The sequence below is a fragment of the Benincasa hispida genome, chromosome 12, assembly GCF_009727055.1.
Source record: "Benincasa hispida cultivar B227 chromosome 12, ASM972705v1, whole genome shotgun sequence".
In the NCBI taxonomy this organism is placed as follows: Eukaryota; Viridiplantae; Streptophyta; class Magnoliopsida; order Cucurbitales; family Cucurbitaceae; genus Benincasa; species Benincasa hispida.
In genome coordinates this window covers 61,597,678-61,622,170 of record NC_052360.1, presented here as the reverse complement: position 1 = coordinate 61,622,170, position 24,493 = coordinate 61,597,678, and the positions used below count along the sequence as shown (strand labels likewise).

Below are 24,493 nucleotides of genomic sequence, written 5' to 3'. Positions count from 1 at the left end.
AAAAAAAAAGAAAAGAAATAAATAAACTTCTTTTCAGAAAGTTAAAGGAAATTGATGCAAGTTTTAAAAATTCAAGGGTAAAGATAAATTTTTCTTCTATATATTAATGATGGAAGTCTCTTTTATTTTTTTTCTTTTAAACGTTTAGAGAGTATTAATGCAGCTTTTGTAATTTCATGGATATTATTGAAAAGAAGTAAAAGTTAAGAGGATATTTTACATAATTTAGCTTTTAAAGCTCACAAACATATTGGACACAATATCTAAGAATTTAAGAAACTATTAGATTAAAAAAATTAAATTAAAAATTAAAAGTGTTTAACTATTAAACACAAAATTGAGGATTCAAAACCTATCAAATATTTTTAAAGTTTATAAATTAATTAAATACAATACTTAAAAATTTATGGACCAACCTTACAAATAATTTTATTTCGATTTCATAGTTAGAGTTATGGTTAAATGTAATCCATTAACTTTTTTAAGTTTGAACTATGTTTAATATGTTTGCTAAATTTTCTAAAATATTTTAACTAATTCTTATGATTTATTGAAAATAGATTGACTAAAATCAAATAACTTTACACACATTATTATTAGGATTGTTTTAAAATATAGGAAAATAAACAAAAATATTTATAAATATAACAAAATTTCATTATCTATCTACGATAAACCACGATAGACTATAATCTGTGTCTAGTTGGACACATAGTAGTCTATTGTAGATAAACTATGATATTTGCTATTATTTGTAAATATTTTCAGTAATTTTGTCATTTAAAATAAATTTTCTTAATATTATGTAACCAATTTTGGAAAAGATTAACTTGATATGACTAATGGTGTGTTTGATTTAAATTTTCAAGCTTTTAATTTTGAAAATAAATCATTTTGGGAAAAACAAAAATTTTTAGTAACCTTTTAAAATAGATTTTGTGACATTTTCAAAGTGTGTTTTAAACAATTTTTGTTAAAATAGTCTAAATAAAAATGACTGTTTTTTAATAATATTATTTTTTCCGATCAATCCAAAGAGACCCTAAACTTAAGATTCTTAAGATTTATGACTAAAATTGAGCAAGTTTCAAAGTATATGAACCAAAATAATATTTTAATCAACTATTAATTTAATTAATCAACTTCAATGTTTGTATCCACTTGATCTTCAAACTAAAATAAAAATGTAATCCCCATACTTCCAAATATTTTAAAATTCGTGAATATGTTAAATACAAATTTGATAGTTTAGGTCCCATTTGGTAATTTTTTTTTATTTTTTTTTTTTTTTACAATTAAGCATATTTCCTTCCCATTTCTTATAATGATTCGTATCATTCTAAGTACAATGCTTGAATTCTTAGCCAAAATTAAAAAACAAAAATAAAATTTCAAAGCTACTTCTTTTAGTTTTCAAAATTTGTCTTGATTTTTAAAACCATTGATTAAAAAAATAGATAACAAACGAACAATTTGGAAGTGAAAGTAGTGTCAATAGGTTTAGTTTTCAAAAACAAAAAACCAAAATCCAAATGGTTACAAAATGGCCTTAAAGTTTCAATAGACATAAAATTTAAATATATATTTAATAAAATAATTATCTTTGAAATTTTGAATTTTTTTAAGAGCTCTATTACAAAAATTTTGGAGTTTAAAGACAAAAATAGATACAAACCTTTGTTGGAACCAAATTGTTGATCCGAATGATGATTTGTGTGGTTTTGAAAATAATTTTGGTACGATTTTGGTGTTAAATGTCTCACGCAGACTGATCCTCTAGGTTAACACAACAACCTTATCATACAAACTCATCGAAAAATTAGGGTTTTTAAAAAATAGACACAAAGAAGAAGAGTCATGTGTTCACGCACGAGCGTGATTACCTAAGCTTGTCCACGGTCCAATCGTATAACAATACACACTCGTAGATAAATATTGTACTACCGCTACACATTTTACAATCAAAGAGAGTCTTGTAATCGATCAAAAGCTCAAGTTATTCTGAACAACTTGAAAATTTCTAGCTAAATTTGTAATTTAACGTTATATTTATTATTATTGTGGATATTATTTGAATACCAATTCAATGAAACTATCCTATTCCTAACTATGAAAACAAAAATAAAATTGAGATTGCTTGAAAAAATTGTATTTAAAAAAAGAAAAGAAAGAAAAGATGTTTATAATTTGATTCATGGAAGGGATGCAATTGCACGTTAGAGTAGGTTTTGTTGGTGTGTGGGATTCCGCCAAAAGAATGTGTTTTTATGGGAAATGGGTGATGAATGAACCACGCGGCACGCACTACGCACGCTCCTCTCTTATCTTTCTCTAAATTTACAATTTCCATCCTCTATTTTTCAAACAATGGATTTAATAACAATTAGGTTCAACATTATTCAAAACTATACCCTTTTTTAGCCCTCAATTGATTTCAAAATATTCTAATTTTATGTTGAAATTTGATCCTATATTTTAAAATTTACAGTACCTAACTTCGTTTTTTTACACAAATATATTCATTTCTACTTGTTAGTGTTAAATGGAGATTAATTAGTTTTAAATAATTAATTAAATTTTACTGTTTTTTTATTACTAATAAAATTAATTTTAAAATTTTACTTCAACATCATTTCAGGTTAACTGACTAAAGACTCGAGTTAAGTATTTAATAAAAAGGATCGAGACAAAAAGTGTAAATCTTAAAATTTAAAAATCGAATTGAAACAAAACTCAAATATCAAAGGTGAAATTGTAACATTTTAAAATCTAGAGAATAAATTAAAATCAAACTCAAAACTCAAAACTAAGACGTCGTTGGGCGACTATTTGATTTTTATTTTTTATTTATGAAAATTAAGCTTATATATATTATTTCTACCTCCAAATTTCTTCAATTGTTATTGGGATGAAAACGGTTTGGTTTGGTGGTCAAACTAAATCGAACCGAACCAAATCGATTTATTGGTTCAAACTGAACTGCATATATGCGGTTCGATTTGGATTTAAATTCAGTTTTGGTATTTTAAAAAAAAATCTGTGTTATATATATATTTTTAATTAAAAAGGGTTTAGTTTTAAATTTGGTTTTACTCTTTTTTAAATATATATATATTAGTTAAAAATGGTTCGGTTCGATTTCGATGTTTTCGAAATCGAAACCGAACTGGACCGAATTAATTCGGTTTCAAAATTTCTTTAAACCGAACCGAACCGCATTTTTTGGTTTCACTAAGTTTTCGGTTCAATTTTTAGAAACGGTTCGATTTTTGCGGTTTGAATGATCACCTCTAATTGTTATATATTTTTTACCAATGGTTTAAAATATGAAAGAAATTTTTTAAAACTAAAAAAGTTGCTTTTAATTTTTTTTTTTTTTATTTTTTTTTTTTTTAGAATTTGACTAAGAATTCGACCATTATATTTAACAAATATCAAGAAACAGGAAAAAAATAGACTTGATTTTGAAAAACCAAAAACAAAAAATGAAATGTAGGACCTTAGTTTTTTGTTTTTAGTTTTTGAAAATTAAACCTACAAACATAATTTTCACCTCTAGATTTCTTGCTTTGTTATTTACTTTCTACCCATATTTTTTAAACCTAAGTCAAATTTGACAAATAAGTTTCTTAAAAACTTATTTTTTAAGTAAAAATTGGCCAAGAATTCTACTATTGTACTAAAATAAATATGCAAACCACAGTAAGAAAATAAGAAGAAATATGTTTAATTTTAAAAAACTAAAAGCAAAAATGAAATAATTACAAAATAGAATCTGAAATTATAATAATTTTAAAATTTAAGAATCAAATTGAAACTAGACTCAAAACTTAAGAATCAAAAGTATATTTATTCCAATATTATTGGTCTCTTTCCTTAAAAGGACTTTTTAAATTTTATCTCCTGTACACTTAAATCTCTAACTTTAATTCCAATACTTTTAATAAATTCTAAATTTAATCTATAAAAGTTAACCTTTATTAAAACTAGCCAAATGATATTAATAATTTTCATTAAAAAAATACAATACATGCATATGTGACCCAATGGTCAACTTACCGTTTGGTGTAAAACAATCTAATGTATGTTTTTTTTTTTTAAAAAAAAAAAGAATATTGTTTTTTTAAAAAAACAACAACGTGATGTGAAGGTCTCATTTGATAACGTCTCTGTTTTCTATTTATGTTTCTCATTTTTAAGAAACTGACCTATTTGATAATTATTTTTTGTTTCTTGTTCCTAAAATTTGAGAAACGTTTCTAAAAATTGAGCCAAAATTAAAGAATTAAAAAGATAGTTTCTATTTTTAATTTTTTTTAAAGTTGTTCCTTACTTATATCAAAATGAGGATCTAACTTATTGGTAGGAAGTATGTTTAAATCACTCTTTAACTTCCATTATCTTGGGTCAAATCTCACATGAGACATTGTTCATTTTATTTTTCTTTCTTTTTTATATTTCATTTTTTCTATTTCTTTTGTTTATTTATTTTCTTCTTTCTTTCTTTTATATTTCCTTTTATATATATATATATATATATATAATATATATATATATATATATATATATATATTTTTTTTTTTCTTTTATAATTATTTTATATTTTCTTTATTATTTTTATTCTATATGTTAATTTAATTTTGAATATTTAGATTTATATATTTTTTATTTTTAAATTTTCAATAGGGTTATTTTTAAATATAGGACAAGGAACCAAAAAAATATATAAATTTAATAAATTTAATTTTCAATTTTCAATTTTCAAATATTCGAATTTATATATTATTTTGATTTTCAAATTTCAAATTTACAATAAGGTTATTTTCATATATAGGAAAATGAATTAAAATATTTACAAATATAGCAAAATATCACAGTCTATCTGTGATATTTTGCTATTATTTATAAACAATTTTAACAGTTTTGTCATTTAAAATAATTTTTCTTTTTAATATGTATGTATACTTTTTTTTTTAATTTTGAATTTTAAATTTTGCAATATGCATTTTTATATATTTTTTAAATTTATATATATTTTTATTTCTTTTACATACGAAAGCAATTATAATTTTATAATAATATAAGTTTTATTTACTAGCATATTCATTTAGGTTCATTTTAATATTTTACAACAACGACATTTACATAATAATATTTTTGAGTTAGATTAGAGAATACATCATTTAAAATTTAAAACAAATGACTTGAGTGAGAAATAATATTGTAAATCAAATTTTAACAACATATGAGTGATAGAAACAATTGTATTATCAATATTAATTTTACATCCGAACTTATGTGTATTCGATAGTTCAAATATTTGATAATTATTTTTTATATTTTAATGCATGCTATATATCTTTTTATTTTATATAATTAGATTATTTTTAAACTATGAAATATGAAAAAAAAAAAAATGTAAGGTAAAAAAATACAATAAATAATAAACGAAAAATAGTTATCAAATAAGTTTATGTTTTTGTTTCTTTGTTTCAAGTAATACGAACTAGGAATAACTACCAAGCATATTCCTATTTCTTGTTCTTAAAAAAGAAGAAACATGAAGCAAGAAAAAACAAAACAAAAAACAGAAAACAAAAAACAAAAACGTTATCAAACGAACTCTAAATAACTAACTTCATCCGTTTCATTGACATTTTTGTTTCCTATTCAAGTCCACTAATTTATCGACAAATTTCATCTCATACCCTCTTTACAACTCAAATAAATAAATAAAAGCTTGTATAAAAAAATAATAATAAACAGACACCAAATGAAAATCTTATCAAATTAAGAATTTACTAATTGATCAAATTTAAATCAAAAGAGAATTTGAAATTTGAAATGGAATTTGAGCATGGTAAAAAATTTATCGAATCCTATTTCAAATCTAAACCAAAATTTAGATTAAAAAATCCATTCTAAACTTCATCCATAATATTTTTAAAACATATAAAATTTTAAATTAAGAAAAAAAGATTCCATTCATATTCAATCCCAAAACAAATTTCTGAAATTGAAAACCAACACGTACTAACATAGAAAATTCTAAATCAATTTTTATACTACATAATTTTTTTTAATTAAAATGTAGCTCTAATTATTATAAAGAAAAGAAGTTAACGTAAACTATCTGCTTGCTAAAATTAAACTAACACCAAAATAGTATTTTAACCAAATAATCTATATATATATATTTGATCAAGAAAAAAATATATAATTCAAGAAAAATACATTTTTCCAGTCTTGTCTCTATTAGTCTCTAAATTTCAAAATGTTGTCCATTTGCTCCTTAAATTTCAAGTTTGATTTCCATTTATTCCATAATTCCAAAATGTTACAATTTTAATCATTGAATTCAATTATAGTTTCTATTTGGCTCGGTTTCAAAATTTACATATAAGAACTTAAAGAAAGTTGTCTCCTTTTAAAATTTAGAGACAAAATAGAAACTACCCAAAACTTAGGGACAAACAAATATTTTTCCTCAAAATTTAATAGCTATAGTTTAAAGTCCCTAGTCGTAGGATTTGGTTTGGAGGAACTCCCTGAAGTAGCCTTAAGGAAAGGAGGGCATTTAAAGACAAGCAAGGGAGGATACCTACATAGTGCAAAAGACCTTAAAAGGGCTTAGACTGAGCACCGATGGTCCTATAAAACTAGGAAGAGACCATTTATTAAGTTATATGAAACTATCAAAATAAAATTCCAAATAAAGTGATCAGCTAAGGTTGGGGAATTAAACTAAAAAAAAAAAAAAAGGAAAACGGAGGAAGAGTGTGTTTTTGTTATTATTGAAAGAGAGAAGGAGAGGAGAGTAGAGGGGGTTTAGTTTAGACTATAACTTGGAAGGTTTCTTGGAGCTCCGACCAGCTATAAATTCTTGCATTTTCTGGAATTGTTCTTTGGTCATTCCATTGTAATACGCATGAGCTCTCTCCTGCATTCACAAAACATACAATAAAAACTCACTACACCATCCATTAACTACTTCCAAAATTTGGACATAAACTTGGTTTTTCTTTTCAAACTAATAAAGTGTATCATGTTTGATAACCATCGTGGGAGTGGTTGAGATGCTGAGTTGGTTATTTAAGTGATTATTATAGTATAATTTAGGATGTATACTATTTTGGTTTGGACAGTTGTAAACACTATCAACAAATAGAGAAAGAGATGATGAGTGTACTAAACACCGTAACAAAGAGATATTTGAAATAGTAATATCATAATTAATTATAGGTTATAATTGTTGAAAACATCAACTGTTATAATTAGAGAAATTGCAACAAGTAGCACTTTTAGAGCTAATAATCGAGTGTATAGCAACATTTTGAAAGAATTGCTCATATAGCAAAATCTATCACTGATACTCCTATTAGCGATACACTTTAACATTGATATTAGTGGTATAGCTTATCATTGATAGACTTTGTGAGCTGAATCTATTTTGCTACATGTACAAATTCTTTTATATTGAGGTATATCTACTAGTATTTTGTAAAATAGTTAAAATTAGGCTTCCACCAAACTTGCAAAATCGTAGAAGAAATTCAACACATAATTATCTCATAGTTAAGCCATGAGATAAATGGTGGTTGGTGGAATGTGCTGAATGTAGTACCCACCCACTAAAAGAAATAAAAGAAACACGATCATTTAGAACATCCCTATAGAACTTACATGCTGAAGGACAAATTTGTACCAGTTTACAAGTTTGGAGGCCTAATGTTTAACCGGTTCAATTTTTATTGACAACTGTTTGAGAGCTTAATTTTTCTACTATGTAGGGTTGTTGAGAGTTCAATTTTAACCCTTGGTAAGTTTGAGCAAGTTCGAAGTTGTAATTCCAATCAAACTTTTGGTTGAAATTAATCCATTCCGATCAATTTCCAGTCCAAATCCGTGCATTCCGGACAAATTGAATCCCGGCCAAATTCCGGTCGGAATCAAGCGGACGCGATTTATTTTCTGGAAACCAGGATTCAATGATGAATAGATATTCGTAATGGTTATGAATTACCTTTTCCAGTGCAAGAGCTTGGCCAAGATCAAGCTTCAGGCCATCGTTAATGACTGACTTGTATCTCAACACCATATCCTGATTGTTCTTCAAGATTGCCTCCGCAATTGCTCGAGCTTTCTTCAATAATTCACCTCCTTCAACCACCTCATTCACCAAATTTCTCTTCTCTGCTTCCTCTGCCGTTAGAGGCATCGCCGTTAGCGATACTTCGCGAGCTTTGTTAACTCCAATTATCCTTCCTAGTTTCTGAGATAATCCCCATGAAGGAAATATCCCAAATCTGCCACAACAGTTTATTATTCCACAACTTTAATATCAGAACAGCATCACATCGCCAACAGATTTCAGTAATTTCAACATTTTAATTTCAGAAATTAGTATAAGAAAAACAGAAACCTAGCATGCGTGTCGATGAACATAGCTCCTTTGGCAGCGATTAGTATGTCACAAGCCAAGGCGATCTCAAATCCAGCGGTGATGGCGAAACCTGCAATCGCTCCGATGATCGGTTTCCGGCAGCGTTCCATTTGCACAACCGGATCGGATTCAACATCCTTCACATCTCCCTTGAAAACGTCCTCCGCCGCAGTTAGGTCTACACCGGAACAGAAGGCTCGTCCTGATCCAGAGAGGACGATGACTCGCACGGAATCGTCGCGGTCTAAGCTCTTGAACGCCTGAGCCAGATCTGTCATCATCGACCTTGTTAAGGAATTCAACGACTTCGGGCGGTTGATTGTAACGAAAGCGATCCCGTTTGATTCTCTGGTGACGAGGATGAGGTTTTCCGGCGAAGAACGATCCATTCCGGCGAAGAATTGAAGAAATTTGGGAATAAAGATCGAATTAAAAAGAGTTGGCGCATTGAAATTGGGAGAGGTATGGGGAGGATTTTAGATGATTGCGTATCGGAAAACGAGCAAATCCTCAACGGATAAGACTGAAAACGATTCCCATCAACACAATTCAAATTTGATTATAAAATGTAGTAGATGTACAGAGATGGTAAATTATTTTTAAATGATTTTAATTCAAACTAAACCACCGAAACCTCGCATTATCATGCATTTGGACTAATTTCGTAGGATGATCGGCTTTATTCTATAATAATTTTTTATCTAGAAAATTCCTAATATATTAAATTTTAGTACATCAGCACCATAATAAATTAAGCTCATGACTTCTTAGTTTTTTTTATTAATGGTAACCACCAAAAATAAATTTTCAAATTGAATTGTCAAAGTTGAGCCTATCTCACTTGGAATGGAAGAGTTTGAATTTATTTACTTTTAAATGTTAAAGAATAGTATGAGCATGGATAATCTTACACAATTTAATTTACTATATAACGAACTTATGGTACCTTAAGATTAAAATGACAAGAGTCAATTTTTGTTGGCATACCCAACCCTTGAGATCTCTCTGAGGGTTAGCCATTTTGGTTTCGGACCTCTCTCGAATTGTGGTTTTTAGACTTGAGTCATTTCCCTCATCTCTTGCACTTGATCATTACTTTCACTCCAACAATTTCAGTTATGTATGGTTATTTCATTTAAATGAAAGATATACGTTGGTTGGTCAGACCCTTCCTAATTTTACTTTCTTTTGGGTTAAGTTATAAATTTGATCTCAATGGGTTGGAAAAAGTTAGATTTTAGTCTTCATTCTTAGACTCTGTTTCTAAATGAGACTTTTCCATAATGTACCTTACGAACCTTCTCAATACTGTCTAAATTGTGAGCTTGTTCCTAGTTTTGTTACACATGATAGATGAAAAATTTTTGTATGGCTATTTTTCCTTCGAATGACAAACATATCAATGATTATCTTTTTGGATGAAGGAGACTAAAGATTTTATCAAACCATAAGAATTAAATTATAATTATAAACAATAAAGACCGTAACTTTCTTCAAACCACGACTAAAATTTGCAATTTGACCCCTCTTTTATTTGCATTTCTTCTACTGGGCTCGCTCCAATGATTGGGCTCTGAACTATGGCTCACTCCAAATTTGGGGTTGGGCTTGGGCTTTCGTCAAGGATTGGGCTGGCAGTTGGGCCTGGACGCCGCTTTCCTCTCTAGTATCAGCGGATGACTAGTTGGGAATTGGAAGCGAGGGTTTTGCTGATCTTAGCTCCTCGCCGTCGCCGATTTGTTTCGATTCTCAACAGAGACGCACCAAATTCTATCGATTCTCACTACAAATCACCAAAATTTCTGTTACGTTGTTCGTTTACAGAGATGGAAGCCGGAGACGATGGAGTCGAGAGGCTGGTTGATTCGAAGGATATGCAGCAACAAAGCAAAGCCTTTGATAAGCTCACTGATCGCGTTGAAGACCGTCAACTCGATTCCACTCGTGTTCAAGAGGTATCCACTTCTGCAACTACTTCTAGTTGCTTTTAGATTATTGCTTAGAACAAGAAGGTATTGACTAGTAATTTAGTCGACCTAACGATTGAAGTTGGTAGTTAATGTTATATTGACTCCGGAGTTGAGAGAAACTTTGCAGTTTTTCTCCTCTTTAATTTTACATATATATTGTCATTTTGTTCTACCAGTCCCTGTTTAGCTTCCCATGAACAAATTAATTGCGTGGAAACAATTTTCGATTGAATGTTTTTGTTTTGTTATCGCTGGCAGGCAATGGCATCTATTGCTGCATCGGCCGAAGCCGATTGGAATGCTATGATGTTGAGGTTGGTGTAGAAATCCTGGATTTTCCCTCTTTAATATATAGGAAATGGTGAAGGCCATGTTATGATGAATTTTTGGTTAGCGACTTGGAATTGTTGCCAAATAATATGTTCCTTCATATCTTTAGGATTCTTTTATGGATGAACTTTGCTCCATTTTCTGCTTTTCCAAGCCTACCATTTGTTTTGTATTTGTATATTTTATTTTTGAAAATTATGCTTGTAACACTACTTCTACCTTGTTATATCATCTATTTTTCTAAAGGGTTGTCAAAATTAAAGTCGAGTTAGGTAATCTAAAAGTAATAGGTTTTTATATATTTGTCTTTTGTTTTTTTTTTTTTAAATTTGACTAAGAATTCAAATCTTTATTTAGGAAAGATGAAATCTCTTGTAATGAAATTGTGAGAAAATATGAATGATTTTCAGAAACTAAATGATTATCAAGCAGTGTCTCAATTAAATGTTTTCTTCCTTTAGTGCCTCTCGTGTTATATGTTTTCCCATCTACACCATTGCTGCTACAAAACTTTGTCGATCATATAAAATTCGTGGTCATCATTCATTCTCAGTAATTTTGTTTTATATTATTATTATTTTGTCTTGCTTCAACATTCAGTACCTTGCTCGTTTTCTTGCCCAAATTGCAATACTTATCAACGAAACTGCAAAGTTGTGAATTCTCGACATCTCTTGTATGTGTGGATGTAATGAGTATTTATCATAATCGTGGCTATCTTGTAAGATTGTCACCAGATTAAAATATGAAACTTTTTTTTGCATCATTTAATTGAAGTTGTAGAACCTATAATTGTGACAACAAATTTCATCCTTGAGATAGAAGACTTGATGCCTTTCTTCTTTTCTAAGCTTTTCCAGCTACAATGCTTGGTTGAATTTTTAGTATGTCGTGTTTACTAGGTAGTCATTGTATTTTGCTTCTTTCAGAGAGAAAGAGCTTGCTGCTGTCAAGATAAACGCAGCTGACGTCGACATAATTGCAAATGAACTCGAGGTTGGATTCACTTTTGCAAATCGCATTTGCCCTGTTTCCCATCTTCAATGTAGATAACAGCTCATAAGCTTCATGTCATTAACTTCTTTCAAGGTCTAATTCATTCGGATAATCTTTCTTGTACTGTTTACAGTTGGACAAGAAGGTCGCCGAGAGAACGTTGCGAGAGCACAAAGGCGACGCCGTTGCTGCTATACGGTATTTACTACGTTAAGCAGGACTTTGAAGAGACCTGTGTATTCCCTACTTGAAGTTTTACTGGGGAGGATTTTTCAAAGTGCACAAGTGGAGGTTCATAAACATACCTTTTGTAACTCCAGATTGTATTGAAATGTACTTTTTTTCTGGAAGTTTCTTATTGTTTCTTTCTTCTTTAACCCCCTCATTTTTGTTCCTTTGTAAACTCTGAACATTATTTCTTATCCTGGCCGTACACAAATCTTTCTGTTGAAGGGGGGTTCGATCAAAAGTGGCCATATGTCTATAAGCCATTTGATGATGGCCTAAATAACCTTGTTAGGTAGGTGTTGGAAAACGTCTCAATGTGTTCACGGGGTTTTGGCACGTACCCCATAAATGGTTCCTTCCTAGGTGGAAAAGAACCAACTAACTTTCTCTCGATTTGATGTCTATCTGATTCCTAAACTTATGAAAAATAACCTAAAATTTTCACTCTCGATCTTATATCTATCTCGTCCTCTAGACTAATGAAAAAGAATCTAGAACTTTCACTTACGAATTATATTTATCTGGTATTTGAACTTATGAGAAAGTGCCTGATAGATTTTTGAGTTTTCAATTTTGTTTGATGGTATTTAATAGGTTTCTAAATTTATATTTAATAAATCAATTAAATTGTAAAACTTTTATATATGTTCAAATCAATTAGATGTTTTGAAAGTTAGGTATCTATATTAGACACAAAATTACAAATCTAGTCTAGAAACTAAATAGTTCAACTAAATATCTAAATTGAACCCGATAATATCTACAACTTTTCAAGTTTGGAATTGAATAAAATTGAAGCATTAGGTCCTTGTGTTGCTGTTTCAGTTAGTTTACTTAAAACTAAATACTCACATGATATTGATTCAATGAAAGCATACTTAAAATGAATTCAACTGTTGAATGAAGTTCTTGAGAACTATATTATTTTTTGTTCTAAATGAAATATAAAAATGTATGTAAAAAAACACAAATCGGAAATGATTTTAGCTCAACGATAAATGACATGATCTTTTACTCCAGACTTAAGTATGCAATTAAACCAAATCAATGCGATGTATCAAAATTCCTCCAATAATAATGATTTGAATGAAGTAATTAGCCAGATACGATGATAAGGACAAGGCTACTTCCCCCAAAATGAGAAAGAGAAGCAATGAAAAGCATTTACGTTCACAATCTAAACTCTCAAAAGGAAAAAAAAATGTGGTGTTTCATTCATCTTTGTACAACTTTTTGACAAGTGGTCAGAAACCTCATTTACACCAAATGAAAAACCAAGTGGGTGACATCTGAACATGCCCAATCAAACAGCACTACCGACACCCCCCACCCAAAAAAAAAAAAAAAAGGGTCTTTTATTATTATGGCACTTTACTTTAAGAAAAAGGGCAAAAAAAAAAAAAAATGGCAGGCCTCACCCACTACCACCAAGTTGAAATGAGACATCGCCACTCTGAGAAGTCATTGTCCTTTCTCTCAAATGCCAAAAAAAGGGGGAGAAAATCCTTCATTCCACTTTGTGGTTCATCAAATAATGTTGAGAGACTCCAATCCCACGGCCACCATTTGCTCAACCTCTTCAAAACTTTGGCTTCTTCAATTGGGGAATATGCAAAAATAGAGCCATAAAAATTGTTGGTTTTTTATGTTTCCTTTTGAGGGATATTATTATTGTTGTTGTTATCTGCACCAGAACGAGCTGCCTGTAATTGCATAGCATACTTCCTCTGCACCTCTCTCAGCTTTTCTATCAGAACTTGGAATGATGGCCGGTTTGAAGGTTCACTGTTGTTCACATGCAACAGATACAACAGTGCTCTAAGAACTATGGCAAACTCTTCTAATTTACAAGGAAAAAAAATATATACCTTTGTTCTTTAAAAGTTGCCATATTATTAATCTTGACCTATTATAGATGTTTCAAAACTATGCTAGAGTAGAAATCTATTAGAATGTTGGACGAAAATTGAGATTTAGAACAATATGGTTATGGCGTGGAATGGAAAGTAGGAATGCAATACCACCGTAACACTTGTTCCAAGTCCCAATGTGATTTTGATAGGAATGGTATTAGAGTGTTAAGAGGGATATAAGGGTATATTAGTAATTAGTTAGAGGGTTTGTTAGGGTTTGTTAGATTATAAATAGAGTGAGGAGGGAAGGAGGAAAATCGACAATGTTTCGAGATATGAACTACGGTTTGAGAGTATCTCAAGATTGGTAGGATCAAAGTACCTCGAACACTTGGTTTATTAGTTCTATCAATTGGTACCTTTTGAAAGAATGAGGATTTTAAAAATAAATAGTAAAGATTTTTGTAATTCAGCCATGTATGCTGTGATGGAAAAACCTAACAAGCTTTTTACCCTACTTATGACAGTTACTTTCAAATCATGTTTCTAGAAATAAACCATCACTGTATGTACCTGTGCCAGCAGCTTTCAATAATAGAAGCCCATTGTGGATCCACATCCTTGGGGATTTCAAGACGTTGGTTCATAAACCCAACGGCACCAATTACCTACGAATTCTGAAAATTGTCAAATATGGAATGCCATAACATCGTGAACATTCTACTCACATTTTTAGCACATTGCATTGAAAGTACGTTCTTAGGTATCACTTAAAAAAATTGGGTAATAATTACAATGAGTAGCAGTTTTAGGATTAATAATTGAGTGTATAGCAATATTTTAAATAATTGCAAATGTAGTAAAATCTATCGCACTGATAGATTATATTTAGAAATTGTTTTGCATTGTGTTATATTAGCTAATATTTTGGACTTAATTGCTATATTTGCATGTGTCCCTAACGAAATTAGTACCTGCATCGAATTGAGATTTTCCCAAGGGATCTTCTCGGTTGCAAGTTCCCACAATATGACTCCAAAACTGTATATGTCGGACCTGTATATTGCAAGCATAAGCAGAGTATTTATCTTTGAGTTTCATATTTCAGAATAGAATGAAGCTTGAAACGTATTAGTGCAAGCTAGAAGGAAAAGAACATACTTCTCATCCGAGGGCTCATTACGAAGAACTTCAGGCGCCATCCATTGAGGCTACAAAAAGGAAAATGAACTGAGTAATTAACATTTGCAGCACAAAGCAGAAATTCTAGAATTGAATGCCAATGCAACTAGCAAATAAGAAAATGCTAGGCTTACCGTGCCCTTTCCTGTCTTAGTTGTTAGATAAGTCTCATGCTTAAGTCGAGATAGACCAAAATCTCCAACCTGCAGGAGTAATAAAAATTAGAAGACTCTAAATTGTCATTGTATAGGGTATATTGATTCAAACAGGTAGAATTGTAGAAAACAACAGCATACCTTCACAGTCCAGTTTTTGTCAATTAAGAGGTTCGAAGATTTCAAATCTCGGTGAATAATAGGTGGATTGCAATGGTGAAGATAGTTCATGCCTCGTGCCTATTAAATGAGTAATATATGTAAACAATGAAATATTATGAAACGACTACTGATTCATAAGATTCATATTGAATCATAGCAATATGGAGAACTTAAAGAACATGGCAAGAAGAGAATTTTGTATCCAAAACCATTATGCGAGGAAAAGTTCAAGCTTTGCATTCATCATTTCTAAAACAGAAAATTGTGAAATGTCTGGAAAAACTCACAATGTCCAAAGCCATATGAACACGGCGTCTCCAATCTAATTTGCCAGTGTTCCTCTGTAGTAAACGAAACAAACTTCCACTGTTTTTATAGGTACCAGACACTTCAATCAGCCTATGAAGAATGCATGTTTTGAAAGCATAAATCAAAATAATTTAAACCAAAAATGGTAGTCAAGAACAAACCGTGGAAGGAATTCTGTGACAATGCAGAGACGCTGAGGTGAAGTTACAACTCCCATAAAGAGAAGAATATTGGGGTGTCTAAGCTTTTTCATCAGGGATACCTTCAAAAAGAAAAAGAGTTGCATTTAGCTCTAAGAATAGACATTTTATTGGCCACAAGCAGAGGTGAAGCCAGGGTTGAACATGGCAGAAAGTTTTGATGGACATGGAAGTAAAGAGAGAAGCAGAAAGAAAACATACCTCCTGTTTGAAGGAGAGAATCACATCATCTGAATACTCTTGTTTGGAGAAAACTTTGACGGCAACGTCCTGCAAGAACAGTTCAAATCATCTTTCAAACATAGATATTATAATAGTTCCTTTATGTTTTGTACTTCTATAGAATGAAAAAGCCTAAAGAATCTCTGTATCCTAGTTGACACAACAGCATAATTAAAGCAATTGAAAGGATAAGTGAACATACTGATCCATACCACAGTGCATGATAGACAGTTCCACAAGAACCTGCAGAAATGAAGGCAATTCAGGCGTTAAAATCAAATTGATTTATGGAGTATTAAACCAAACATAAAGAACAGTTTTTTCATGAGTTCCTGAACTATGTCCCCTTTGAAAATAGGGGGAAAAGATTAATATGAATTTCCAGCTATATTTTGTTGACCGTGTAATGCATAAATAGATGGAAAAATAGCAAAAGATAAATGGTAAAGCAGAAACAAAATGTTGAATGCACACACAAACCAATTCATTCCAAAGGCCATCACTTACCTTGCCCTATTTGCTCCCCAATGGTAAGGTCTTCCCACAAGATTTCATGATCCAAGCAGTCCATGTCTGTGTCAACCTTGTTGACTGCACTACTACTGGTACTTCCACAGCTACTGACACTGCTAGTGCTGTTAACATTGAACGACGACCAAGATCCCGACGCCTCGTTATTGACTGCTCGATGACCGTCATTTTGCTGCATTTCTGGTTTCCCAGATATAGAGGAACTCTTATGATTAGCTGGTTCAGCTTCTTGATCGATTTGTAACCAGGGCCAAACAAAATGGGCTGCCCTTGTTTCAGATCCTCCTTCCTGCTCGGTCCCTTTCCACGGCCAGGATAAGCCTTTCTTGGCAATCCATTCTTCTGCTTTTAAGGATAAGATCTTCTGGATAGTAGGTTTTCCTTTAACCTCATCACCAGAATCCCTGACCTGTTTGCCAGATAACTTCTCTTCAACACGGGAAAATGTACCATGAGCCGTGGAATCTCCTCGAGGTGTGCTAGCTCCACTCGAATTTGCGTCCTCCCGATGGTCACAAAGAACTGCATCTGGATAGCCATGATCAGAGTGATAACCATCTCCACTTCCACCTTCTCGATCCGAGATGTTTTCGGTTCGAATTTTGGACTTGACTTTGTTGCTTACCTTTGATGCCTATCTCAAGGCTACAAACTATCAAGATATGCACACTATAAACTAATTCGTTAACTATATTAACAGAAATGAAACCAAAATACTAACCAAGTTCGATAACTTTGAAGCGATTGCCACTTGAAGAGGCTGCTGAGGATCGAGACCAAGTTTCGCTGAAACCGGAATTCGTGATCGAACCATGCTCGAATCTGCATCCTGCTGTTTACAACCCACTGATAAAGGAATCTTCAAATCTTGAAATGGCCGCGAATCATTTGATACACAGATAATTCCAACCAATGCACCATCGTCGTAGAATGGAGTGTTAGTAGCAACAACTATAAATTTTTGCCCCATCTTGTTCTTTACAGGTAAGTGACCAGTCCAATTCTCACCCGCCATGACACGAAGAATTACATGGTTTGCAATGGCAAAATCCTCAGGATCTACTAGAAGCTCAATGGCGTCCTGGCCAAGAGCCTCCGCCGCAGAATACCCATATACAATTTCAGCAGCTCGGTTCCTACATAGATCAACATTTCTAATAATCACTTCCGAAAGAAAATTACGAGGTGGGTTCTAATCCAAAACTTGAAACAATAAGAACAAGGCAGCGTACCAGTAAATTATACGATAATTAATGTCAAAAATATAAACAGGCTGTCCCATTGACTGCAAGATATTCAGATACTGTTTGTTGGTGAAATTCACAGCGGCAGGGCCGCCGCCGCCGCCATCTCCGGCGGCGGCGGCTGCATTCAAAGGGCCACGAGTCCTACTCTCTCTCTGAAGCGGAGAAGAATGTCGAAACGAGGAAGAGCCTCTTTTCCAGGCGGCGGCAGCGGCGTCTAAACCTCCAGAAGCGCCACCTCTTCTCCGAGCCGTAGCAAATCTAGAACGCTGAGGTGAAATGGATTGAGAGCGTTGATGGTGATGATGGTGGTGGTGGATTTGGTGGTCGGAGTTGGAATCGGCGGCGGCAGTTCCAGATAGAAGAAGTTTGGACATCTCTTTCTTGAGATGCGCTTGACCCTCCTCCAGCTCTTGGATCTTCCTCAGAAGCTCCTCTGCTGGTGGAGTTCCCATAAAAACCAACAACAACGGATCAATATTCAACACTCCCACTGCCGTAATCTTGAAGATTAAATCAAATAGAAACCAAAAGAAAGAAAAGAAACAAACACAGACAAAAACAAGAAGAAGAAACAATGCTCTGTATTCCAATCTAACTCTCTAATCTCTACTCTTTCCCCATCCTTCCTCCTTCAATCTACCTCTGATCTTTCAAATCTCTTCCCTCTTCAAAAATGACCATCAAATCAATAGCACAGAGATGAGAGATTTCAATCTGTACCAAAAGAACAAAAAAAAAAAAAAAAAAAAAATCAAAATCAGGAAATTCTGTTGAACTCCAGGATAGAGAAATCTGAAGAGAAAAAACAACCAACCCAATTTAATTCAACCCAATCCAATCCAAACCCAGTTGTTAATACAGGTGGGACGGGCAGAGTCAATCGGTAGAGACTGAAATTGAAAGAGAATGAAAGGGTTTTTCCTCCTGATGGGTCAAGAACCTTCTCACCCTCTTACTTTAGCTTTCCTCCAGACTTCCGCCTTTTTCCATTTTTAAATTAAATTAATTTCACTCCAAATTAGTATATATATATAAATAGAAATGGATTTTGCTTTTCTTTTCTGGAGAGATGGGTTTAATAAATGTTGGCAGTATATTTATTAATTTATTTTTATTTTCTCTCGTTCTTATTCGTTCAATTTGGGCGGTTTTGTTTTTCTATCTTATCATTATCATCTGAATCTAAAAATTATTTATTTGTTTTATTTATTAAAAAGAAAGTAGAAAAAAAAAAATGTTAAAGATCAGAAAAACGCGACAATTGGGAGCGTAGTGTCGTGGCCAATCACACACCTCCAATTTTTCACTTTATATTTTTATTACGGCGGGAACCTCCCCGGTCGGAATTTCCAAAAAGTCTTTTCTTTTCTTTTTCTCTCTCTAAAAATTAATTTATATATATATATATTTATATTTTTTAAATGGCCCTTCAATTGTGGGCGACTTCCACTATTTTGTTTTCTTAACAAATAGAAACATGCTTCATCTTTTATTATTTTTAGAAGGCTAATTATTTTAGTTAAAAATATTTTTAAGTATAATAAAATATCACTGCCATATCAATGATAAATCAAGATTGACTTCTATCAGTAAACGATAGATATCTATCAGACTATGATAAATTTCTATCGCAATTTATCACCGATAAATAATAACATTTTGTTATATTTATAAATAAGTTGATTCATTTTTCTTTATTTAAAAATAATATTTTTAAAAATTATTAATAAACATGTTTAATATAAACTTTATAATAAAGTATTATATTTTAATTTGGATGGGATTTTATGAGTCAATTTTCCGTTTGCTTAAATTGCTATTGGTTCATGTGTTGTCTGCCCAATTAATGCCATTGACTTTTTAATTATGAGTTTTTTCTTAAATGAATTGAATGATTATAGTTAAGTTAGATTATTATTATTATTATTATTATTTTTGGGATGAGGGCAATTATTTGATTAGAAAGTCGTATGGAAGATTTGTATGTTTCTATGATCGTAATTGTTAGGTACGGAAATTGATAATTAAATTGAGAGTAAATATCGATTTAAATCGATGAAATTTTGAGGGTTGTATTAATTTAACTCCTAAACTAATTACTTTATCAATATAAATCTTAAATTTTAGAGTTTGTATCAATTTAAACCTCAAACTAATGATTGTATCTCATTTATTCTGGATATCGTGATCTTGGATCCAGGTCCAGGTACTTTTTCTGATTCTGATTCTCTTGGGTACGATACCGAAGCTAAGTATAAGTAGATGAAAACAGCTTGACCAAGAGTTGCGTCAGCTGATTATTCCGCTAAGTCAGTAAAGTCAGAAAAGCCTTGCTTTAGAGGAGCTTGGGGGAGGACTGGGTTGGGCCAACCTATGGTGTACCAATTGTTTATAGTCGCGACTATTGTCATAGTTAACAAGGTTGAAACTTTCAGGAAAAAACTTCGACTTGGGAGCGCAATTGTCTCGGTCTTCCATACCAACTTAAACCTCAAACTTTTATAAGTGTATCAAAATAAACTATAATTGAGCATTTAAATTGATACAATTATGAAAATTAGGAGTTTGAATTGATAACTTATAAAAGTTTAAGGTTTATTGATATAATTATTAGTTTGGGGTCTAAACTAATATAATTCGCAAAGTTCATGATTTAAATTGATATAACTCACAAAGTTCAGGGGTATAGATTGATATTTTTGTTTAAAGGTTAACTTAGGTCTAGTTTGAAATTGTATTTGTAGGAGTAAAAAATTATTATGACAAAATCTTTATCCGCTTAAGTTGTTTCATAATTTGGTTATATTAAGATGCGTTTCGTTTAACTTTTTAAATGTTTAATTTTGATCATAAATCATTTCGAAAAAAAAATGAAGTAATTAAAAATTAGTCAAAATAATTTTTTAAACACTTTCAAATTTTACTTTAAATATTTTTTATTGAATTAATATTTTGTTCTTTAATCAATCGAAAAAAATCCTTATTAATTTATGTAAAATTACTTTTCAATTTATTCACGTAGTCAAATCATGAATTCAACTTCTATAGCTCAACTTTAAAAAATTCAAATTTGTCCCTCCATGTCTTTTTTTTTTCATGCCTGTTCTTGAATGACAACAAAGTTCAAATTTTTTGCTGCATCAATTAAAACTCCAAACTAATAATTCTACAAATTTAGATTCTAAATTTCAATCAATTTAGTTTAGATTCTCCACTAACAATTTTTTAAAAAAATTGTCAATGCATAACTTTTACTTGTGTGTAAGGGTATTTTTTGGAGTGATTTCGAAAGGTTTAAAATCACCTTGAAACATATTTTTAATGATTAAAATTAATTTTGATGATATGAAAATTGCATAATAATTAAAGACGTATTTTAAAGTGATTGTGAATGTGACAAAATTGATTTTAACAATTTTAAAATCACTCTCGAACATGCACTAACTAATACTTCTTTGAACATAAAGATTAATAGGAATTAGACAAAAATACGAGAATCAAATAGATAGTAATAATTTGTTTTATTAAGATTAAACAATCCTTAATAAGAGATTTTAGACATATAAAATTGATATTTACTAAAAATAAACAAATAAATACTAATTTTATTCCTCTTGTTTACTCAAAGGGATATGAAGGATTTATGAGAGTAATATGCCTAAAAATAGAGAAAAGAAAAAGGTACACTTTGCCTCTTTATAAAGACAATACTTATCCTTTGATGATTTTGGGTCTTAAAGAAGCATCCTCTTTTGAAGTGTTAGCTTTGTTTTTACCACATTTGGACCAAATTCATGCCATCTCTTTAACCTTTGAACTTTCTTTTCTCTCCCATTTTTATTTATTTCATTTATTTTTGCGACTTTTCAATTTTTTTATTATTATTTTTTTTTACATGTCAATTATAGTTAGATTGGGCTGATTTTGAGTTTATCATTTAAAAATTTTGTTTAATTTAATTATTTTTGTTGTTTTTTCAAATTTAAATCTCAAAAAAAAGTTTAATGTTAAATCATATTTCACTCTAAATCTTGAATGTCATCAAAATTGAACTTTAGACTTAGTTAAATGTTGGCAATTTACGTCATCTATTTGAATTATGTTAAGTCCAGACTTTAGACTTAAAAGTTTTCAAGTTTTGCACAAATTTAAGTATGATTCATGCAAAAATTAAACACGAAATAGATATGGCAAAATTTGTATCATTAACTAAGTTTTTGATGAGAACTTATCATGAGATAAAGTTCGTGTCACTATTTCAAAGTTAAGATTAATATTGTAACATTTGTCTATGTTTTAAGTGCAACGAGATGATAAATTTATATAAGTTTAATAATAAAAATTGATTTTTTTTTAAAAAAATATATTATTTGATTTTTAAATTGGAATTTGTACACAAGTTTCAAATTTCAACCAAATTATTACTCAATAATATAGGATGAAATGAATGACAAAGGATGATGTACGACACTTAAAACAATATTATTTAACATGAGTTGCTAGCTTTTTAAATGTAAAGTAAATGTCCATCATACCCCTAAATAATCTAATATTAAACCTTTAAATTTTTTGAATTAAAAATAGAAAAAATATCAATTCATATTCATAAATTTTAGAGACAATATCAATTTAAACCATGAACCAATAATTATATCAATATAAACCTCAGACTTTTATAAGTGTATTAATTTACTTCCCCTATTATATTATATTTGGAAAATTCTTGTGTGAAACTTATAATTATATCAATTAAAACTATAAAATTTTAGAGATGGAGTCAATTTTGACTTTTAGTCCCTTTGAGAATCGTTCGTGCATTTTCTCTAATCATCCATTTTGTAATACCGACATCTAAAGAGTCTACACACGTTTGAGAATCAATACATGAATGATTTTCAAAGGTTAATTGTAATTATAAGTCTAACTTAGATGACTTGTGAAAATTTTGAAGTTTTATTGAGTGAAATCGTAAACTTCACAAGGTACTGGTTGGGTGAAATTTGGATGAAGATGTAAATTGATACATTTATGATTCATAAAAAAAAATGATATAATTATGAAAATTCAAAATTCAAAATTTTAATTGATACAAACCTCCAAATTTATAAATATAAATTAATGTCTTTAAAATTATACCAATACCGCTCTCAATGGAAGATGAGCAATCATAGTATATATATTTTATTTGAAATTAAATGTTTGACTAATTTTGCAAGGTTAAATTATAGATATTTACTTTTTAAATATGTGTAAAAAGCAATAAAAACTTTCAAAAGTGAACTAATCTCCAAACCTTCAATTTTATATTTAATAAATCTCAAAACTTAAAAACAATAGAGAAGTTACTAACTTTTAAATTTGCATCCAATAAGTCATTTACATATATTTTTTTATTTATTTTTTTAACTAATTGGTCCATTAAATTTAAAATTGAATTTTACATGTAATAAACTCTAAACTTTCACTTTCATGTATAGTAAGTCCAATATTATTTAAAAAATGTTGAATAGGTTCATGATTTATCCGACGATGATCTAATAAGCACATAAATTATTTAAAGATTTATTAGAAATATTTTAATTCCCAAACTTAAATAAATACGAACAAATTGTCTAAATTTGTAATTTAATCTTTACTATATTAAAAAGAGCTATAGGGAAAATATTTACATGCACCTTTTATCCTTACATTTTTAATAAATTCTCACATTGTCCTTTGTCGAGTGGTTGTGACTTTTCAAGCGTAGGTGTTCGTTTGAAAGACAGTGGATGTGACTTTTCCAAATATTGGTTTACAAAATAAACTTATATATTTTTTTAAAAAAAAGAAGTCTTAGGTCAAATAAGTGCAATTGATGTTGGTGTGATGTGTCTATTGGAGATAGAATGCAACATATGCCAATTTGATGCATTTATTTGGAGTGAAGGTGGTTATACACATTGAATTGGTGCATTGATTCTTCCAATGTATATGTGAGATGCACGTGTAAAAAAAAAAAAAAAAAAAACAAATACTTGCATTTACATTCTTAAAAAAACAATTACATGAGATCCAAAATTTAGGGAAAGTATATAAAAAAAAAAATAGAGGATTTAGTTAAATGCAAATAGTGATTAACACGGTGAAACAATACATTTTTTCATGTACCTTCAAAGTAGATACATAATAACATTAGAATAAAAATTATTGCATTATATATATCACAATATTGGAATATTAACATATTAATTCAACAATCTAGTCACCAAAACAAAGTTGCTCTCTTTATACTAGATATAAGATTTTTTTTTAAAAAAAAAGACAATAATACAAAAATATTAAAATAAAAATTATTCCATTATTGTAATTAAAACAAAATTATATAATATTTATTTATTAGAGATGTTTTTAAATATTGAAAAATGAATCAAAATATTTAGAAAATATAATAAAATTTTAGAACTATCGATGATAGATGCTGATAGACTTTATCAGTGCCTATCAACGTCTATTATTGATAGTTATAAAATTTTGCTATATCTTATAAATAATTTCAACAATTCTACTATTTGAAATAATTTTCCTATTTATTATAAACTAACAAATGACTATTTAAAAAATATAATTAAAAGTATAAAAAATTGAAAGGGCAAAAAGAAGGATTTTGGGAGGATGGAAAATGGGTA

At 30.1% G+C, this 24,493-nt stretch overlaps 3 protein-coding genes across 7 annotated transcripts; 1 reads left to right on the top strand and 2 right to left on the bottom strand.

Moving 5' to 3' along the window:
* Positions 1–6,463: 6,463 nt before the first annotated feature.
* Positions 6,464–9,032, bottom strand: LOC120068458 (probable enoyl-CoA hydratase 1, peroxisomal). The gene is made up of 3 exons (XM_039020238.1): positions 8,423–9,032; positions 8,024–8,306; positions 6,464–6,940 (listed from the first exon to the last, which is right to left on the bottom strand). Exons 1-3 carry the CDS (start codon positions 8,830–8,832, stop codon positions 6,839–6,841), a joined length of 795 nt encoding a protein of 264 aa, XP_038876166.1. The 5' UTR covers positions 8,833–9,032; the 3' UTR covers positions 6,464–6,838.
* Positions 9,033–10,119: 1,087 nt separating this feature from the next.
* Positions 10,120–12,411, top strand: LOC120092812 (huntingtin-interacting protein K). The gene is made up of 4 exons (XM_039051017.1): positions 10,120–10,398; positions 10,672–10,727; positions 11,673–11,739; positions 11,873–12,411. The coding sequence occupies exons 1-4, from the start codon at positions 10,120–10,122 to the stop codon at positions 11,951–11,953; spliced, it is 483 nt and encodes a 160-aa protein (XP_038906945.1). The 3' UTR covers positions 11,954–12,411.
* A 739-nt stretch (positions 12,412–13,150) lies between these two features.
* LOC120067055 lies at positions 13,151–18,838 on the bottom strand. 5 transcript variants are annotated; one of them, XM_039018432.1, is made up of 15 exons: positions 18,643–18,838; positions 18,383–18,542; positions 17,814–18,264; positions 17,303–17,717; positions 16,558–17,215; positions 16,253–16,293; positions 16,030–16,098; positions 15,790–15,890; positions 15,607–15,685; positions 15,299–15,397; positions 15,137–15,205; positions 14,982–15,031; positions 14,795–14,876; positions 14,394–14,488; positions 13,151–13,752 (listed from the first exon to the last, which is right to left on the bottom strand). In XM_039018432.1, exons 3-15 carry the CDS (start codon positions 18,200–18,202, stop codon positions 13,611–13,613), a joined length of 2,289 nt encoding a protein of 762 aa, XP_038874360.1. In that variant the 5' UTR covers positions 18,203–18,264; positions 18,383–18,542; positions 18,643–18,838; the 3' UTR covers positions 13,151–13,610. The 5 variants fall into 5 exon arrangements, with proteins under 5 accessions (XP_038874360.1, XP_038874361.1, XP_038874362.1 ...); XM_039018433.1 differs by having other exon boundaries at positions 17,814–18,261; XM_039018434.1 differs by having other exon boundaries at positions 18,469–18,542.
* Between the last annotated feature and the right edge of the window lie 5,655 nt (positions 18,839–24,493).

What these genes read in the sequence shown, in the direction of transcription:
- LOC120068458 (XM_039020238.1), bottom strand. Translation starts at nt 8,832, where the DNA reads ATGGATCGTTCTTCGCCGGAAAACCTCATCCTCGTCACCAGAGAATCA. An exon ending in TTCATCGACACGCATGCTAG is followed by an intron (nt 8,307 to 8,422) that starts GTTTCTGTTTTT and finishes CTGTTGTGGCAG; the next exon opens with ATTTGGGATATTTCCTTCAT. An exon ending in AAGCTCTTGCACTGGAAAAG is followed by an intron (nt 6,941 to 8,023) that starts GTAATTCATAAC and finishes TTGTGAATGCAG; the next exon opens with GAGAGAGCTCATGCGTATTA.
- LOC120092812 (XM_039051017.1), top strand. Translation starts at nt 10,120, where the DNA reads ATGACTAGTTGGGAATTGGAAGCGAGGGTTTTGCTGATCTTAGCTCCT. An exon ending in ATTCCACTCGTGTTCAAGAG is followed by an intron (nt 10,399 to 10,671) that starts GTATCCACTTCT and finishes TATCGCTGGCAG; the next exon opens with GCAATGGCATCTATTGCTGC. An exon ending in TAATTGCAAATGAACTCGAG is followed by an intron (nt 11,740 to 11,872) that starts GTTGGATTCACT and finishes TACTGTTTACAG; the next exon opens with TTGGACAAGAAGGTCGCCGA.
- LOC120067055 (XM_039018431.1), bottom strand. Translation starts at nt 18,280, where the DNA reads ATGGGAACTCCACCAGCAGAGGAGCTTCTGAGGAAGATCCAAGAGCTG. An exon ending in CTAAGACAGGAAAGGGCACG is followed by an intron (nt 15,032 to 15,136) that starts GTAAGCCTAGCA and finishes TCCTTTTTGTAG; the next exon opens with CCTCAATGGATGGCGCCTGA. An exon ending in AAAATCTCAATTCGATGCAG is followed by an intron (nt 14,489 to 14,794) that starts GTACTAATTTCG and finishes CAGAATTCGTAG; the next exon opens with GTAATTGGTGCCGTTGGGTT.